The sequence below is a fragment of the Macrobrachium rosenbergii genome, chromosome 33 (genome assembly GCF_040412425.1).
Source record: "Macrobrachium rosenbergii isolate ZJJX-2024 chromosome 33, ASM4041242v1, whole genome shotgun sequence".
NCBI classification, from domain to species: Eukaryota; Metazoa; Arthropoda; class Malacostraca; order Decapoda; family Palaemonidae; genus Macrobrachium; species Macrobrachium rosenbergii.
Genome location: NC_089773.1, coordinates 9,017,501 through 9,037,729, shown reverse-complemented (window position 1 = coordinate 9,037,729; position 20,229 = coordinate 9,017,501). Strand labels below are relative to the sequence as shown.

General features: G+C 35.8%; 1 protein-coding gene across 1 annotated transcript in view; it reads left to right on the top strand.

Annotated features, from left to right (window-relative positions):
- Positions 1-4,666: 4,666 nt before the first annotated feature.
- The window catches only part of LOC136855898 (dorsal root ganglia homeobox protein-like), a 41,016-nt gene continuing 25,453 nt past the window's right edge, over positions 4,667-20,229 (top strand). The window contains exon 1 of the mRNA XM_067133338.1: positions 4,667-5,977. Within this exon, the coding sequence (XP_066989439.1) occupies positions 5,873-5,977 (105 nt within the window). The 5' untranslated portion in view covers positions 4,667-5,872. The remainder of the gene's footprint in view (positions 5,978-20,229) is intronic.

Genomic DNA, 20,229 nt, shown 5'->3' with positions numbered 1-20,229 from the left:
TGACTTGGACCGAGGCCGAGAGAGACAAGGTCTACCCAATTGGGCGGAGTCACCTCCCACCTGGGGTAACTACTTAGGCCATGACGTATCTTAGAGGTACCTGCTCGTTATGGCAATTCATCTGTTGACGCAATAAGGAGGTAGACAAGCTCCGCCTACATGGGGGATTTTGGGGGGAAGTGAGCAGACATTCTTTCTCTTAGCCTTGACTGGGACCATCGACGGATGGTCTCTTGTTTGTCAATTTTTCATAAGTTGTATTTTAACAGAGATCTTTCACATTCATAATTGATCCCTGATTCCCTTTGCCTGCCGAGAACGACCAGATTCTCTGAACAGCAGCATTAATATGCAGTAAATGTGCCTAGCTGTCGAACTTTTAGTTCCAGAGGTGCTTTATTCCTCACACCATTGGACTGTGGAACAACCTCCTTACTGAGGATGATGTGCAATTGGAACTTCAGAAGTTCAAACGGAGATGCGATGCATTACTACCTTAATACTATTCTCCCTCTATTTTAGTATGTTACTTATATTTTTATCTATTTATTTATCACCTATATTTTTATCTATTTATTTATCACATTTTTTTTATCTATTTATTTATCAGTTTGTCAATTTATTATTTCTTTTCTAATAACTGATCTCTTCTGTTAATTCTTTCTGATGAACACCATATTCTTTGGATGTATACATACATATACATATACATATACATATACATATACATATACATATACATATACATATACATATACATATACATATACATATACATATATCTTAGAGGGTGCGACCAAAATTTTATTTTCCACAATTTGTTCCGACGTTTCGCGAATCTTATTGACATCTTTAGGGAATTTCAGTAAAAACACGAAAATGTAAATATAGGGAAAAATTTTGATAAAATAAAACGGGATAAAAGCCACCATAAATAAAGAGGAACGAGAACGCTAAGTTAATAATAAAGTTAATAATAAAGTTAATAGTAATAAAGTTATTGAAAATAATAATCTTTAATATTATTGGCGAAAGTAACAATCAAACTGATTTGTATATTCTGGAGGCTCGAAATTATTGTGCTTGTTCCGTAATCAAACACAAAGTCCTCCTCTGCTCAGTTATTTTTTAGTTTTCCGTAAAAGAAAACTATTGTGCCGGTTTTGTCTGTCCGTCCGCACTTTTTTCTGTCCGGACTTTCTGTCCGCCCTCAGGAGGCTAGAGGGCTGCAAATTGTTATCTTAATCATCCACCCTTCAATCACCTAACATACCAAATTGCAGCCCTCTAGCCTCAATAGTTTTTACTTTATTTAAGGTTAAAGTCACCCATAATCGTGCCTCTGGCAACGATATAGAATAGGCCACCACCGGGCCGTGGTTAAAGTTCGACGGGCCGCGACTCATACAGCATTATACCGAGACCACCGAAGGCTATAGATCTGTTTTCGGTGGCCTTGATTATTCGATGTAGCGGCTGTACAGAAAACTCGATTGCGCCGGAGAAACTTTGGCGCATTTTTTTTTAACCTGTTTATTATTGTTTGTTTTTACCTTCGCCTTCCTTCGTTGTGTTTCTAGTTCTGCGTTGTACTTTTTAATGGCAGGTTATAGATCGTTTGTGAATACTGCTTTTATAGATATAATTGTTAAATGGGATTTTGATATAACTGCGTTCCGTATACTAAGATTTTTATGTTACGTTGGTGAATCTCATGTTATTATTATTATTATTATTATTATTATTATTATTATTATTATTATTATTATTATTATTATTATTATTATTATTCAGAAGATGAATACTGTTCATATGGAACAAGCCCACCACAGGGGCCATTGACTTGAAATTCTTTAAGCTTCCAAAGAATATCAAGGTGTTCATCAGGAAGAATTAAGAGGTCAAGGGAAATACAAAAGAAGAGATCTCGCTTATTAAAAAAGAAAAAATTAAATTAATAAATTAATAAATAGATTAAAAAAATATATATTAAAATGCAAGGAGAATATATTAGGGTAATAATGCATTGCATCTTCGCTTGAACTTCTGAAGTTCCAATTTCACGATATCCTCAGTATAGGGAGGCTATTCCACAGTCCAACGGTGTGAGGAATAAAGGACCTCTGGAACTCTGGAGAAGTTGGACAGCGAGGCAAAACATTTATTCCATACTGGCGCTTCTGCTGTTCAGAGAATCTGGTCTCTCTCTCTCGGCAGATACAGGGAATCAGGGATCAATTGTGAATGTGAAATATCTCTGTTGAAATTCAACTTATGAAAATTTGACAAACAAGAGACCATCCGTCGATGGTCCGAGTCATAACTGCTGATTTATATTCATTTTAGTGTTCTTATTTTTCCTTATTTGTTGTGGCTTTTCGTGAAGTTTTAATTTGTCAGTTTTTCATATAAGTATATTTTCTAATTTTTGTAGAAATTTTCGGAGGCGGCGTCGGTAACCTGGTCGTTGTGACGCCAGTTTTAGCAACCACAATCGATCAATCAGAAAAGACAAATGTCCTAAGATTCAATGACGTCGGAATGCAATGAAAATTATCTATTATCTCGGTCTATGATATAGTATAATTATATATATATATATATATCGGACCCTCTATATATATATATATATAATTATATATATATATATATATATATATATATATATATATATATATATATATATATATATATATATATATATATATATATATATATATATATATATATATATATATATATATATATATATATATATATATATATTATAAATTATAAAACGAATGCATGAGAACTTATTTCACAGAAATATATTTCTAACTCACATCTGGACCGAACTCCTTTCGTACAAAATAATGACCTGTGTGGGATTACTGGTAACACCCTGTCCTCTCTTTTTTGAAAGACTGGGGTTCGGTCTCGATGTGAGTCAGAATTTTATGTATATATATACTATATATTATTTATATATATATATATATATATATATATATATATATATATATAATATATATATATATATATATATATATATATATATATATATATATATATATATAATTATATTTATATATATATATGGATATATACACACACATATATATATTTTTTCTGTACATCCCAAAATGATTTCCCAAAGGTGTCCGAACGACTTTCAGAGGTTTATATTCAATAAGATATTACCTGCGCACAGTAACAATCATGTAAAAAATGGAATGGGATATAAAATTTATACCAAAGTCCAATCGCTGGGATCTACAAGGTCATTCAGCGCCGAAGGAGAAATTGAGAGTGAAAAGGTTTGAAAGGCTTAACAGGAAGAAAACCCCGCAGTTCCACTATGAATCAGTTGTTAGAAGAGAGTTAAGGAAAGTAAGATGGACGAAAGAGAATACGAACGGAGGTACAGTAAAAGGAATGAAAGGGGTCGCACCTAAGGGTCTGTGGGACGCTGCAAAGAACGTTAAGTAATGAACGAAATTTGCTGATTTGCACTCCAGTACAAATGACACTGTAAACAGAATACTATTGGTGGTAGAGAGAGAGAGAGAGAGAGAGAGAGAGAGAGAGAGAGAGAGAGAGAGAGAGAGAGGGTAATGGTTTTAAGAACAGACGATTGAGCACCTAATGAAACCTCTCGCAACTTATAGAATAAAACGGAAAGTGACAAAAATTTGAAGTTAAACAAATGCTTATACTTTAATGTACTCCTCTTTGAGGTTATAAATTAAGGTTTTAGTGACGTCATCCTCTGTAAATGATCACATTTGCTGATGGGAATAGTTAATTAGATATACAATCCGCAGAGTGGGAGGGTCATTTACTAGTGATTATAATATCTCCCTCTCTTTGCTCTAATTTGCTAATGAATAATAGCAATAATTTTTAATTTCTTTCAAGTGAAAAGGTTCCAGTCCCCTAATGTGAGTTCTTCTGCAGAAAATAACATTTTTCATTGATACTGTCTTGCTCCCGTAGGGTGGTAGCTGCGACCCCTTTCATTCCTTTTTGCTCTACCTCCGTTCATATTCTCTTCCTTCCAGCTTACTTTCCACAACCTCTCCTACAGTTGTTTCATAGTGCAACTGCGAGGTTTTCCTCCTGTTACACCTTTCAAATCTTTAGATCCTTTTTACCCCCCGTTTCCCTTTCAGCGTTGAATGAACTCACAGGTCCCAGCGCTTGGCCCTTGGCCTCAATTCAGTATCCTCGATATTATTGCGGTCATTGCATTTGCATTATGAGGTAAAAGATTAGGAATATCAGTGAGTTTGATATTAGTTTGCAATTGTGACATTGTAGATGATATGTTTCCTATATACAACCTATATATATAGGCAAAAAAACGTTCCTATAAGTAACCTAGACCCTCTTCTATAAACTAGCTAGAACCCCATTTTTATTCAGCGTCAATTACAGCGGCACAGCATCCGGTCCTCGAAATATCTCGGCTGTGGAGACCTTCTTCTTCTTCTTCTTCTGCACTCACAGCACCCTCAACAACAACAACAAACAAACAACAACCCTCTGGCAACCTCCGCGGTGGCGGCCAGCAGCCCCGCCCCCCTCGCTCCTGATTGGCCGAGCCGGCGGGACGGGTGGGCGTGGCCTGGGGTGCGCGCGCACGCGAGCGTTTGGCGGTTCTATAAATCCTTAGGTTGTAACTGCCATCATTATTCTTTCCTAATTACTCGCATCCTGTCATTTCTGAAGTTGGGAGGAGAACCTCTCTTCCGCCGCCGCCGCCGCCGCCGTCGCTGCCGCCCGTGCCCTGCTGAGAGAGAGAGAGAGAGAGACAGAGAGAGAGAACGCTGAAGGACGACTTACAACCTGAGGACGAAGTGGCTCCTTCAGGTACCTGCCGGAGACGCGACCACCTCCTCCGTCAGGAGGTGTGAGCGAATTGCCCGCCCGGAAGATCAACCTCCGAGGAGGCGTGGGCGTGTGGGCGGCGCGCTTTCGCCGCTGCGTTCGACGGCGCCTGAGGAGAGGATGACACACCCGTCGGTATTTGGAGTTCTCGAGACATTTCCCGAAGGCTGCGCGCCCTCTGTGGATGTTCAGTGAATAATATAGGTCGCCCGAAGGCCAGGTTAGTTGAGGATTAGGCCTGTTGACGAAGTTGACGTCGGGAAGATAATATTCTCAGTTCCGTTCGTCTTGGAAGACATGTTTAGTAGTCCGGTGTCTGACGGAATACGAGACTTTACACGTTCCCAGGCAGCCGTGAATTTGTATTTGTAAATGCTCTTATAATATCTAAATTCTAGTAAGACTTACATATAACGCACGCGGTATTATTATTATTATTATTATTATTATTATTATTATTATTATTATTATTATTATTATTACATTCATTTAGTTTATGAAGTTCTCCGTTTTGCGGGAATTCTAAACAAACGCCCATTTTTTTTTTAGCCATCTTTGAGAAGCAAATTTAGGAAAATTAGATTAGAAAATTCAATAACTCTTTCTTTGTCTTTTAAGTCTAAAGTAGACTCCATACGTCGAACAGTAACTGCTATTAAATCTCCCATGTCATAAATAATCTCTTTCATCCGTAGTTTACAAAACCGCGATTTAGAGATATTTCATAAACTAGAGTTGGCAGATTCGTAGTACAAAATCCGGAAGGCGAAACAAATCCGAAAATTCAGTTCAGATTCGAAAAACCCATACAAATTCATCTCGATCGATTCGGACGCGCCGTTTGAACGCGGGGCAACGCCCCCCCCCCTAGTCCACCTCCTGCCGCCCCCGACCGCCATATTCCTCTCATCTCGAAGCATCCGCGGCGCCTCTTCCTCTCTTCCTCCGCTGCTTGCTTGCTTTCACCGGCACCATCTTCGGCAGCGGCGTCCCAAGCACCATGGCCGGGGGATACTTGGGGGGCGCGGCGGGCCTGGGAGCCGGGCTGCCCCCCCTGCCCACAGAAATCCTCATGGACGAGTACATGTTCGGCAGAAGAAGACAAGTAAGGTCAAAGTTCATTTCCCCTATAGCAGCTTTCAGTGCATTTTTATCAATGCATATTTGTCATTAATGCATATTTTTACGTCAGGTCAAAGTTCATTTCCCCTATAGATCTTTCAATACATTTTTATCTTTGCTAATTTGTCGTCAGTTCATCTGTTTATGTCAGGTCAAAGATCATTTGATCTGTGAAGCATTAATTCGTAAGTAATAGCATCTTTCAGTTTATTTTCTTTCTATGCATAATTGTCATCAATGCATGCTGACGTCAGGTCAAAGTTCAGTTTTTGTCTGAAGCATCAATCCATAAGTGATAGCATCTTCCAGTGATGTTTTAATTCACAAGTAATAGTATCTTTCAATGCATTTTTTCCTATGCAAATTTGTCATCAATGCATAGGTTTACGTCAGGTCAAAGTTCATTGTCTCCCTGAGGCATTTATCTCGTAAGTCAAGGCATCGAAAGGAATCTTTGGATGTATTTTATTATATGTAATATATATAAGTTTCAGTTATGTTTTACGTCGCACGTGCGAGGGTCACTTGTGAATTTAGCAACATTCTTTTAGGTTACCGACTGGAAATATAAGAAGACAGTTATTCTTATAGGTATTTCCAATGTGAAAATCTTATTTTAAATTAAGAATGAGTTGCCTTGAGGGTGTTTACATATTAGGTATGTAAACGATATATATATATATATATATATATATATATATATATATATATATATATATATATATATATATATATATATATATATATATATATATATATATATATATATATATATTTAAAAAGATATATATATAATGGTGTATTAATCAGACGTGGATGGAACACCGTGGACAATTCTCTAGGTTGGCGCCGGCGATCAATTTTGTCAACATCGAAGCGTAGATAAAATGAATATAAGCTCTGTAATCACCAGTTATATTGGTGATAATTATTGTTATTGTGTTTGTGAGATTCGATCGAGTGGTCAAATCAACCGGTGCGGTATATATTTTGTTTAATCTGTAACGAGGGGAATAATTGATCTTGGATGTTTGTAAGGTATAATATCTGTGGCAATTAATTCTGCTGTTTATTATATTAATAACGGCAAGGAAAAAGGTAGCATTGAATAACTGATAATTATTTCACTACGGAAATTGGCTTTACTTACCAAGGCGTTATCAAGTTGCAAGCGTAATTTTTGAATGTTATGCGGCCCGACGCAGAATTTATTTACTGTATATATATATATATATATATATATATATATATATATATATATATATATATATATATATATATATATATATAAATATATATGTATTATAAATATATATATATATATATATATATATATATATATATATATATATATATATATATATATATATATATATATATATATATATATATATATATATATATATATATATATATATATATATATATATATATATATATATATATATATATATATATATATATATATATATATATATATATATATATATATATATATACACAGTCTATTTCCCCTGTGACATGAGTGTCGTCAATTAACGTGACTCATGTTAACATGAAAACATACCGAGCCATTATCATGTTATACGCGTATTTCTTTGAATGTTATAAAGCAAGAAGGCGAGTTCAGTATTAATATATATTGTCTGATTTGTCTGTGACATGAGCGTAATTAGCAATTAACATGAATTAACATGACTCATGTTAACATGAAAACATATACCGGGTCATAAGCGTTTACCTTTGAATGTTATACGGCCCAACGTATGACATTAAATTTTGTCTGTGAGATGAGTATTATCAACTGACATGACTCATGTCAGCGTGAAAAAATTAGATGGTTTCAGCCGCTGGCCGCAATAGAATACTATCCCCCGCCGCCCGATGTGTCAAACGGCGCCGCCCACATCATGATTTTCACGTCGCAGGAGCCGATGGTTTGTTATTCTGTATGGTAGCTGTTTTGCGTTTTTTTTTCATTCTCTTGGTGAACGCTGCGTGACCGCACGGAGATTGGCTTCGTTTTTCCGCCTTCGGGAAAGTCTACCGAATGTCGGTCCGAACTTCAAACGTATTCAGGTTTTATTTTCGGCTTTCGATGTTTTGTGTATGTATATATATATATATATATATATATATATATATATATATATATATATATATATATATATATATATATATATATATATATATATATATATATATATATATATATATATATATATATATATATATATATTTATATATATATATATAAATACATATTTATATATATATATATGTATACATATATATATATATATATATATATATATATATATATATATATATATATATATATATATATATATATATATATATATATATTTATGTATCATAATTTCTTCCTGTAAATGCTGAATGAATAAACAAGGAACAACCTTCGCCACAACAAGCCAATCAGTAGATCACAAAAAGTTATAGTTTCATATTTCCTGTTGTTCATTGTTCTTGTTGAACATTAAGTCTAATATGAATTTACAAATAAATACATTTTTGATTTATAACGGGCGTTCGCTGTAGTCCCGATTTTTCTCTACGCTGCTGTTCCGTTACAGCGACCGCTCGTTATAAATTACAAATGTTTTTCTTATCTGTAAAGTGATATTAAAAAAATACGAAAACTCATTCAGTATTTTAATAAAAAAAACAAGTAAAAAATAGGTAAAAAATAATGCTGTATGAATATTTAACCTGGGGCCGGTGGTGGCCTTTCCTATATCGTTACCAGACTCACGATCATGGCTGACTTTAACCTTAAGTAAAATAAAAACTGGTGAGGCTAGAGCGCTGCAATTTGGTGTTTTTGTTGATTGGAGGGTGGATGATCAACATGCCGATTTGCAGTCCTCTAACTCAGTAGTTTTTAAGATCTGAGGGCTGACAGAAAAAGTGCGGACCGACCGACAATAGTTTTCTCTTACGGAAGACTAAAAAATGATTCAGTACGAACAAGCTCCATCTGAAATACCCTGGTTCCTCTGAAGCTTCAGATGCCCTTTCTGTTCATCGAACTACCTACCTACCCACTCTGCATCACTACCTGCAAGTCCAAACCGCTCCATTATTAAACACGAACACTTTAAATGAAACACTCGAAAAGCAACAACTTTAATATGAAAACTATACTGCCCTAAATTGGGAGACTGCAGTATCTGCAAAAATACAAAACTGAGAAAAATGGTAGATACTGCAGTTTTCCTTGTCTGACTACTGATTTTGCAAATGGGACCCCCTAAAAACTCGTGGAACTGCGGGTTCCCCTTGCCTGACTACTGATTTTGCAAATGGGACCCCCTAAAAACTCGTGGAACTGCCGGTTTCCCCTTGCCTTACTGCTGATTTTGCAAATGGGACCCCCTAAATACTCGTGGAAAGCATTGAAGAATCATTTTGAAACTGCAGTAATATGCGTATTAGTGTTTCACGAGCCCAATACAGGAGGCATGTCTCAATTTCGAAAATTTTGCAGATACTGCAGTTTTCCATTCTAGGGCAGTATAGCACTCAAATAGTCTACGGGTAATACACATATATCCTTAATCACCAATGGAGGATAAATCAACGTCATATTACAAATCGCGGTCCTCACTGCACCCAGGAAAGGCCTACCACACCTACAGTACATCAAGAGAAAAAGAACTTGTTTACAGACAGACCAACGAAGTCAGATATTCTCAAAATATCAATATAAACAGATCTCAGTAACGCCAGATCTATTAACCTATAACGAATCGCGAGTAAGAAGCAGGTTTAAAGTATTCTCATTTATTGACGCAAAATCTCTAACAGGTCAAGAACTCTTGCGAGCTGGAAAGTAAAATTTGACATTAGAGGGAAACGGCGGGACGTCTATATACAGTCAGCTGGTATTTCCTCACACCTGAAGAATGGCTAACAAATTCTCTATCCAAATCAGGAAGAGATTACAAATAGATATAGTTAGAGAGCATGCAACGCCTTACATACACTAGTAATTACCGTTCTGACGAGGGCATAAAGTATCTTCTGAAAAATGCATAAAAGAGTGTTTCCTGGGAGTCTCGGTGCGTCATGGAGATTTTTGTTTTGAAGCGCGGTTGCCCTGAGGCTCCCGGCGGAATTTTCCCCCGAGATGGCGCCCCTGAAAAAAGCGGGGCGCCATATCTTAAAAACTAACCATAGAATTTTCTTGTAAACGATCTCATTATGTTCCCATCTAGAGGTACTCATGTAACCTAACCCAACCTAACTCAACCTTGGGGCATGGCAAACAAACAGGGGTTGGTGCAATACTAGTATACATCAGAGGGATTTGCGTCCCGGCGACAGCTCTGGGCATCACAAACCCACCAGCGGAAATAACACCGTTTGTATAAGGGGGTAGACGTAGACCGACCGATAAAATCCAAAACTATAGCAGCCCAGCAGTCGCCGAACTGTACCGAAAAAAAAAAAAAAAAAAAAAAAAAAAAAAAAAAAAAAAAAAAACGTAACAAAACTATCGCGATGCGTAATGCATAGAAAAAGTTTTAGGTCACTTATCGTTACAGAGTGACGTTATTAATGTTTTTTTAGGCCACGTCAGAACTTCTTAAAACCTCAGCTAAAAAATATAATGGCCTAACCTTAGAACATTGGTTCTCAGTCTATATTTTAGTGATGGCACCATAGCTAATGTAATCTTGACCGTGGCGCCTCTTCTTCACCACCCCACCATATCGCATGAATTAATGTATATATATGTATATATATACATATATATATATATTAGAGTAGACACACTGATAATTTTGTGAAGACTTCTTTGAAGTTTTTTTTTTTTTTACAAATGTTCATTGAGATGATGTAATCAGTACAAAATTCATGGCAGTCTTGTGGCACCCCTAGGCACTGTCTGTGTCGCCCAAGGGTACCACGGCGCCCAGTTTGAAAATCACTGCCTTAGATTAAGGGCGAAGTAGCCTACAAATGGCTTAAGTGTAGATTTTCCAGTCGATTATTTGCTCCGTGCATGATGTAGAGTTAAGCGGGGCGGGGGTGAGCGAACCAGCCCAGAACTCGCAGTGTCAAAAACATGTGTAAGTGAACCCATCAGGTCAATATACCTGTACCCTGTAGAGGGGGGGTTTAGTGCCGTCAGCGCACCTCATCGGATGCACTGTAGGCGTTACTAAAGGCTCTTTGCAGCGTCCCTTCCATGGCCCCTAGCTGTAACCCCTTTCATTCCCTTTACTGTACCTCCGTTCATATTCTTCCTTCCATCTAGCTATCCTCCCTCTGCCAACAATTATTTCCTAGTGGGACCGCGAGGTTTTCCTCCCGTTACACCTTTCAAACCTTTTATGGCCAATTTCCGTTTCAGCGCTGAATGACCTCATAGGTCCCAGTGCTTGGCCTTTGGCCTGAACTCTGTATTCCATTCCAACATATCTGTAGCCACTGCTGTCGAAGTCGAAGTTGGCGGAATTCACCAAAGCGAAGATTAGTTCCCGCGAATCACTGCTCCTCTTGGTCCTGAAAATCACCCAAAACAGATGAGGCCATTATGCAGATTAATTTAAAAGGACGGAACATGAAGCCTGTATAGTATTTGATCCTAAAACAGGTGTCATGCAGAAATAGAACATAATTCGGTGGAAACTACCCCGTTCAGACCAGCACTCAAAACTGCGTGAGAAAATTACGGTACAGAAAAATAAAGTACATTTTTGTACAGGAACAAGTCTGAATAGCTTGTTGCTTCCATACCAAGCTTTCAACAAATATTGTAATCAAAAGTGAAAATTATTATTATTATTATTATTATTATTATTATTATTATTATTATTATTATTATTATTATTATTATTATTATTATTATTATTATTATTCAGAAGATGAACCCAATTCATATGGAACAAGACCACCACAGGGGGCCACTGACTTGAAATTCTTTAAGCTTCCAAAGAATATTATGGTGTCTGCAAGAAGTAGCAGAAGGTAAAGGAAAATACAGAAAGAAGAGATCTCACTTATTAGAAAAGAAAAAAATATAATAAATTAATAAATAAATAGAGAAAAATGTAAGCAAATAATCAGAACGAAAGAATTAGAAAATGATCACTTTAGCACATAATAGATACCATATATACATGCTGAATTTCATTGTGTCATTTTGTATATGTTTAATGCTACTTTCCGGAAGATTTTATTTTCATATTTTTACTCGTTATATGCTTTTATTTAACTTGACCTCTGTGTCTGTCTGTCTGTCTGTCGGGCCATCTGTCTGTTTGGGTCAAAACTTGTAACTCGATTTTCAACCCGGTTCCTTCGTCGGATGGACTTGAAATTTTGCGCAGTTACTCAGTCCCGGTGACAAAGAACCTTACATGATCAGTAGGTCAGCAGTGACCTCTAGTGACCCTACAGTGACCTCTCTCAGTATCTCAGGATTTGTATGGAAATCTTCGGATTTCTCTGACCTTCTTTGACTCGGTAGAATAAGTTAATAACTCGACGGATTTTTCAAACATTCTTTGTCTCGACAAGATATCATGTCCATTTTTTTTAGTTACAATAAAAAATCGGTTACAATTTCTGTCAAAACTAAAAAATATGAAAGGGCAAAATATAAATATTTTTTAAAACACGCTTTTATTAAAATGCACTAAAAAGTACAAAATAATTTTTGGAGACACACCAGGAATTTCTTACAATTGATCATGTCTACAGCAATAAAGGCGTGGGCGCCAAACTTGGAAGGAAATGCTACAAGAAATATAAAAAATATATATTTCTTTTCTTGTAGCACATCCTTCCATGTTTGGAGCCGACGCTTTTATTTTTGTAGACATGATTAATTGTAAGAAAATCCTGTTGTGTCTCAAAAAATTATTTTTCACTTGTTAGTGCATTTTAATAAATGCTTAAACATTTTTTTTTATATCTTTATACTTTATATTTATTCATAAGCTTTAAGTATGGTTCTTCAGGTCTAAAGACATCTGTCGAGGCAATTGTATCATAATTTTCTTTCACTGAAATAATCGCTGCTGTTCTCATTATTCATTATTCATTTTAATAACTTCCGGTGCATATTTTTTACTTAATAAATCTGGGTTTTTCCATTCAAATTCATCATCTGATATCGTTTAGGCTAGGCTCGCACGTACCACAACAAAACCACACCACAAACCAGTGGTTTATAGTGTGTGGGCAGTTGGTTATTCATATAGAAAACGCTTGTTAATACTCAGACGAGCCCATTACTAAATTTCGCAATGAGCGGATGGCATCACCCACAAAACTGTCGATAACTCTGACAGTCCGAACTCAAGGTAAGAACCAGTGGCTGCCGACAGTGAATCCTGCTGTTCCGTGAAGATTCACTCACACAATCGCAATTTTGGATAAAGCACGTGAAATGGTCTCTCAGTTGTAATTTCTATAAATGGATGGACCCAAAACACCCTCTTCTGCGAAGTGTCCTGACTTCGTCTTCGAAATCCATGTTGAGACTAGCTTGAATGCCTGCGTCTGTGTGTGCTATAACTGGCTTCTAATCGACCACTGTGCAGTGGTTTCTTTCAGGCGACAGGGAAACCACTCAAGAACTGCAGAACAATAGGAAACGTGTGATTGGTAAGTGTGAGCCTGGCCTTACTCTGCGTTCAGAGCGGTTCATAATAGCATTCCTTAATTGGTTGTCGATTCTCCTTGTGAGAAATCTCATTTATTATTATTATTATTATTATTATTATTATTATTATTATTATTATTATTATTATTAGATCTGCAGCTTGAAAAGGATAACTTTTTAATACTCTTCAAATTGCAGTTCAATTATAAGATTTTTGAGATTTTTCACTTATTATTATTATTATTATTATTATTATTATTATTATTATTATTATTATTATTATTATTATTAAAACTGCAACTTGAAAAGGATAACTTTTTAATACTCTTTTTCTAAAGTTGCAGTTCAAATGTAAGGTTTTTGAGATGGAAGAAAGAGAATATGAAAGGAGGTACAGTAAAAGGAACGAAAGGGGTTGTAGGCAAGGGGCGAAGGGACGCTTCTAAGAACCTCAAGTAATGCCCACAGTGCACCGCATGAGGTGCACTGACGGCACTACCCCCCCCCCCCAGGGGGACAGCCTCCCAGAGTATGTGGTGCAATTGGAACTTTGCTTAAATTTTTATCTATTTTTCATTTAATTTGTTAATCTATTTTTTTTTTTCATAAGTGATTTCTTCTGTACCTCCGTTCATATTCCCTATCTTCCATCTTACTTTCCTCCACCCTCTCCTAAAAATTATTTCAGAGTGCAGCTGCGAAGCCTACCCCTGTTACACCTTTAAATAAACCTTTTGACTTTTCATTCCCCTTTCAGGCGGAATGACCTCATAGGTCCCACCGCTTGGCCTTTGGTATAAATTTTATATTACATTCCTTATGGAGGTTTTACATTTTAAACCTTGACATATGTTTGACATTTTTCCAGTAAATAAATTTGATGGTGTATTTGCGAGTCTCTTATTTTTCCCTCTCTGCTGAGTTTATTTATTCTCTTTTTAGTTTTCTGTAAAAGAAAACTATTGTGCCGGCTTTGTCTGTCCGTCCGCACTTTTTCTGTCCGCACTTTCTCTGTCCGCCCTCAGATCTTAAAAACTACCGAGGCTAGAGGGCTGCAAATTGGTATGTTGATCATCCACCCGCCAATCATCAAACATACCAATTTGCAGCCCTCTAGCCTCAGTAGTTTTTATTTTATATGAGGTTAAAGTTAGACATGATTGTGCGTCTGGCAACGATATAGGCCATGCCACCACCGGGCCTTGGTTAAAGTTTCATGGGCCGCGGCCCATACAGCATTATACCGAGACCACCGAAAGATCGATCTGTTTTCAGTGGCCTTGATTATACGCTGTAGCGGCTGTACAGAAAACTCGACTGCGCCGAAGAAACTTCTGCGCATTCTTCACTCTTTTTTTCTAAGTAACATTTTACAGATGGACACAGGTTGTCTGTGAGAGTTCCTGCTCGTAGTCCTTGTCTTTCACAATAGTAAGTTTTCGCTTTTAAGTCAACTCATTTGTCAATATTTTTATTATATTTCCTCGGTTCTCGAATTCTCTCTTCCTTTCCATTATTTTGTATTTCCCGTCTTCGTTGCTACTTTCGGTCATTTCATCATTCAGTCGTTGTTAGTTTTCTCCAGTTTCAACTTAGTTCACAATGATGAAATAATATTGATTTTGTGCCAAACGCTTTAAAATGAACTCTTGGAAATTTTTGCTCATTCGCTCTCGCTAACAAATGATAATCGATTTGTATTATTGCAGTAATAAACTGGATTTCGGCTACCTATGTATTTTATACTGCATTTTATTTCTCTTTTCTCAAGCGGTAATTCTTGTTCAGAGACCCCTGTCGTTCCTTTTACTGTACCTCCTTTCATATTCTCTTTCTTCCATCTGACTTTCCCGAACCCTCTCCTAACAATTGGTTCATAGTGCAACCGCTTTGAGGTTTTCCTCCTGTTACGCCTTTCAGACCTCTTGCTGTCAATTTCCGTTTCAGCGCTGAATGACCTCGTAGATCCCAGTGCTTGGCCTTTGGCTAATTTGCACACTTCGTCAGATTGTGATTCCTTTAGACGCCATTGAAGTCTCTTTTGCTCTTTTGTTCTCGCTTTCGTCGATTCGGAATTAGATTTCCGCTTGTAAGACTTCACTTAATTCATCATGTAATGTATTTAGAGAGTGGTGTGTTTCGCTGTCATATGCTCGATTCGTAATTTGGTGGTCTGTGTTGCATTGTTATTCTTATTTTCTGATGTTTGTAAGGTTTCTTTATGTCGGTGTAATTGAATGTTCTGGGATATATATATATATATATATATATATATATATATATATATATATATATATATATATGTTTATAATTATGTATGTATATATATATATATATATATATATATATATATATATATGTATATATATATATATATATATATATATATATATATATATATATATATATATATATATATATTCGTTCATTTTCGTGAGATCTGGTTGAGTAACTCTTACTCCCATGCAAGTTTTCCCTTTTGAATATGTAAGAAACACAACTCAGATATGTTTAGAAAATTCCCGTTCTTTCTCTGATGTTGGATGTGATATTACAGTTTTTTTTTTATTTGTCCTCTTGAGAGACTAATTCATCGGACACCCCCTCCCCCCCCATCCTGTGAGAGGCACAGCATCAAAAAAGGGACTCCCTAACCTTAGTGCACTTGAATTGCAGTCGTTCAGTATCTTAGCGAAATCAGGAGTTATTTTTTTTTTCTGCCTCTGTTCTTCATTTTTACAGAAAAGAGCCAGTGCAAGATTTAACAGGTAATAAATGCGCCGTAGTTTCTTCGGCGCAATCGAGTTTTCTGTGCATCGTATAATCAAGGCCACCGAATTAGATCGATCTTTCGGTATGAGCCGCTGTCCATGAAACATTAACCACGGAACGGTGGTGGCCTATCCTATATCGTTGTCAGAAGCACGATTACGGCTAACTGTAACGTTAAATAAAATAAAAACTACTGAGGCTAGAGGGCTGCAATTTGGTATGTTTGATGACTGGAGGGTGGATGATCAACATACCAATTTCCAGCCCTCTAGCCTCAGTAGTTTTTAAGATCTGAGGTCGGACAGAAAAAAGCGCGAACGGACAAACAAAGCCGGCACAATAGTTTTCTTTTACCGAAAACTAAAAGAAAAGGAAATTTGACCATTAATACCTTTCTTCACTCGATCAACCTTGAAGACGTTCTGATGAAGAAGCTCATACTAATTTCCTTTATGATTTAAAGTTCGTACGTGTAATAGGCGTTTTGTAGAATTCGTTGTCGATAAACGGCGAATGTAGTCGACACTACAAGACAGAATCGCATTTCATAACGATAATCGATATTATGAAAACAGACCCATCAGTTTTTTTTCGTAATTGGAATCGGTATTGCCGAAACCCAAAATCGTTTTCAGGGTTATAATCAGTAATGCCGTAACCCAAGATTGCTCTCAGCATTATAATCATTATTCCCGATACCCAAATTCGTTTTCAGGATTGTAATCATTATTGCCGAAACCCAAAATCGTTTTCAGGATTATAATCATGACTGAAGAAACCCAAAATCGTTTTCAGGATTATAATCGGTATTGCCGAACCCCAAAATCGTTTTCAAGTTTATAATCATTATTGCCGAAACCCAAAATCGTTTTCAGGATTATAATCGGTAATGCCGAGATCTCGTTATACTTTTCATGGTTATAATGGGTATTGCCAAAACCCAAAAGCGTTCTCAGGATTATAGTCTGTACTGCTGGAACCCAAAATTGCTCTCAAGATTATAATAGGTATTGCTGAAATCCAAAATCGCTCTTAGGATTATAATGGGTATTGCCCAAGCCCAAAGTCACTTTCAGGATTATAATTGGTATTGCCCAAATCTAAAATCGCTTTTGGGATTATAATAGATATTGCCCAAACCTGAAATAGCTTTTGGGATTATAATAGGTATTGCCGAAACCTAAAATCGCTTTTGGGATTATAATAAGTATTGCCGAAACCAAAAATCGATCTCAGGATTATAATCGGTATTGCCCAAACCTAAAATCGCTATTAGAATTATAATAGGTATTGCCCAAACCTAAAATCGCTTTTAGGACTATAATCGGTATTGCCCAAACCTAAAATCGCTGTTAGGATTATGATAGGTATTGCCGAAACCAAAAATCTCCTTCAGGATGATAATCCATATTGCCGAAACCTAAAATCGCTTTCAGGATTGTAATCGGTATCGTCAAGACCTCGTTTCACGTCTCTTCATTATAATGGGTATTGCCGAAACCCAAAATCGCTTTCAGGATTATAATGTGTATTGCCAAGACCTCGCTCCAATTTCCTTGATTACAATCGGTACTGCCATGATTCAACGTCTTGTTTATATTATTCTATTTATTTAATTATTATATATTTAATTATATATATATATATATATATATATATATATATATATATATATATATATATATTTTTTTTTTTTTTTTTTACTAAATTCGATGTCGACTAGGAAGTGAATGGACTGGTTTTCCCATAGGTGAGTCATGTTGCATTTAAGCACAGTTGCCTTAATTCTTCGTTAGACGGAAAACAAATATCTCTCGTTTAGCAAAAGTGACTCATTTAGCAAAATTGACTCTTTTAGCAAAATTGACTCTTTTAGCAAAATTGATTCTGTGATTCACTGGGCCTTCGACTTTAATTTTTCATTATTATTATTATTATTATTATTATTATTATTATTATTATTATTATTATTATTATTATTATTATTATTATTATTATTATTATTATTATTCAGAAGGTGAACCTAATTCATATGGAACAAGCCCACCACAGCGGCCACAGGCTTGAAATTGAAGCTTCCAAAGAATATTAAGGTGTTCATTTGAAATGAGTAACAGAAGGTAATGGGAAATACAGAAAGAAGATTAAAATTAAATTAACTAATGGATAAATGAATAGATAAAAATGTGAGTGAATGAAATCTCGGTCATTTTAAATTTCACTTCCTGACATTTTCATAAATTCTAAAAGTTTCAGCAATGCATTACAGGATTTTGCATAATTAGCGTATTTATGTATATTTCGCATATTGGTACCGGCTCATCCTTTATATTATTGATGGTTCCAGATGGGCTTGTGCCAGCACGGGCTCTTGCTTACTGGGCACACCCCATAGCTTCAGCAAACGTGCCCCTTAGGTCCAGAGGGATAAATACGAAAAGTGAAAAAAAAGCAAGTCTAAATAATAATAATAATAATAATAATAATAATAATAATAATAATAATAATAATAATAATAATAATAAACAAGTAAAAAATGCGCCGAAGTTTTTTCGGCGCAGTCGATTTTTCTGTACAGCGCTACAGCGAATAATCAAGACCATCGAAATATTTCTATCTTTCGGTCGTCTCCGTATAATGCTGTATGAACCGCGGCCCGTGAAACTTTAACCACGACCCGGTGAAGGCCTATCCTACATAGTTGCCAGAGGCACGATTATGGCTAACTATAACCTTGATTAAAATAAAAACCACTGAGGCTAGAATTTGGTATGTTTGATGACTGGAGGGTGGATGATCAACAATTTGGAAAACTGATCTGAGGGCGGATAGAAAACTGACGAACGGACAAAGCCGGCACAATAGTTTTCTTTTACAGGAAAATAAAAAGTAATCATATTAATAAACAGTAATACAATCAAAACAACAAGTTCTCATGTCATAAAAATTAGCTGCCGAAATTTGGATAGTTTTCACAAGTCCTCATGAAAGCTGTTTTGTATTTACTAAGCAAACCTACCTCGCCTCATCCTGATTAACGATGTAGCAGAATGATTAGTCTGTTAATGAGGTCTTAATTGACGACAAAAATCACAAACTTTGTGGCAAATCTGAAGTCAGAGTTCTAGCCACGTTTTGGTTCAGGCGATGAGATTCGCTTTCTGGACAGTGAGTTCGTTGCAGGAATTTAGCTAATTATTATTATTATTATTATTATTATTATTATTATTATTATTATTATTATTATTATTATTATTATTATTATTATTATTATTATTCTGTCGAAAATGATGGTTGCATTGTGCAAATTGATTTTTATTGCGTTTTTAAAATTTTCCTTATAATTCGCCTTCCTTGCACGTCAATATTGGTTAATAAGTGGCCAATGTTCATATTTCGGTGGATTTAAACAGCGTTCTACAGCAGAATTTTATTCTAAAAAGGAGCAGGTTACTGAAATCTGGTATTGTAAATCCGTAGAGTTCAAGACAAGACACCGTTAAACTCTACGGATATACAACACCAGATTTCAGTAACCTGCTCTTTTTAGAATGAAATTATGCTGTAGAAACGCGGTTCAAATCCACCGAAACATGAATTGGCCAATTATTGACCAATATTGACGTGCAAGAAAGGTGGATTATAAGAAAAATTGTAAAAAACGCAATATAAAATCAATTCGCACAATGCAGCCATCATTTTCAACAGAACATGCTTGATAAAGGGTCTTCTATCTTATATTATTATTATTATTATTATTATTATTATTATTATTATTATTATTATTATTATTATTATTATTATTATTCAGAAGATGAAAC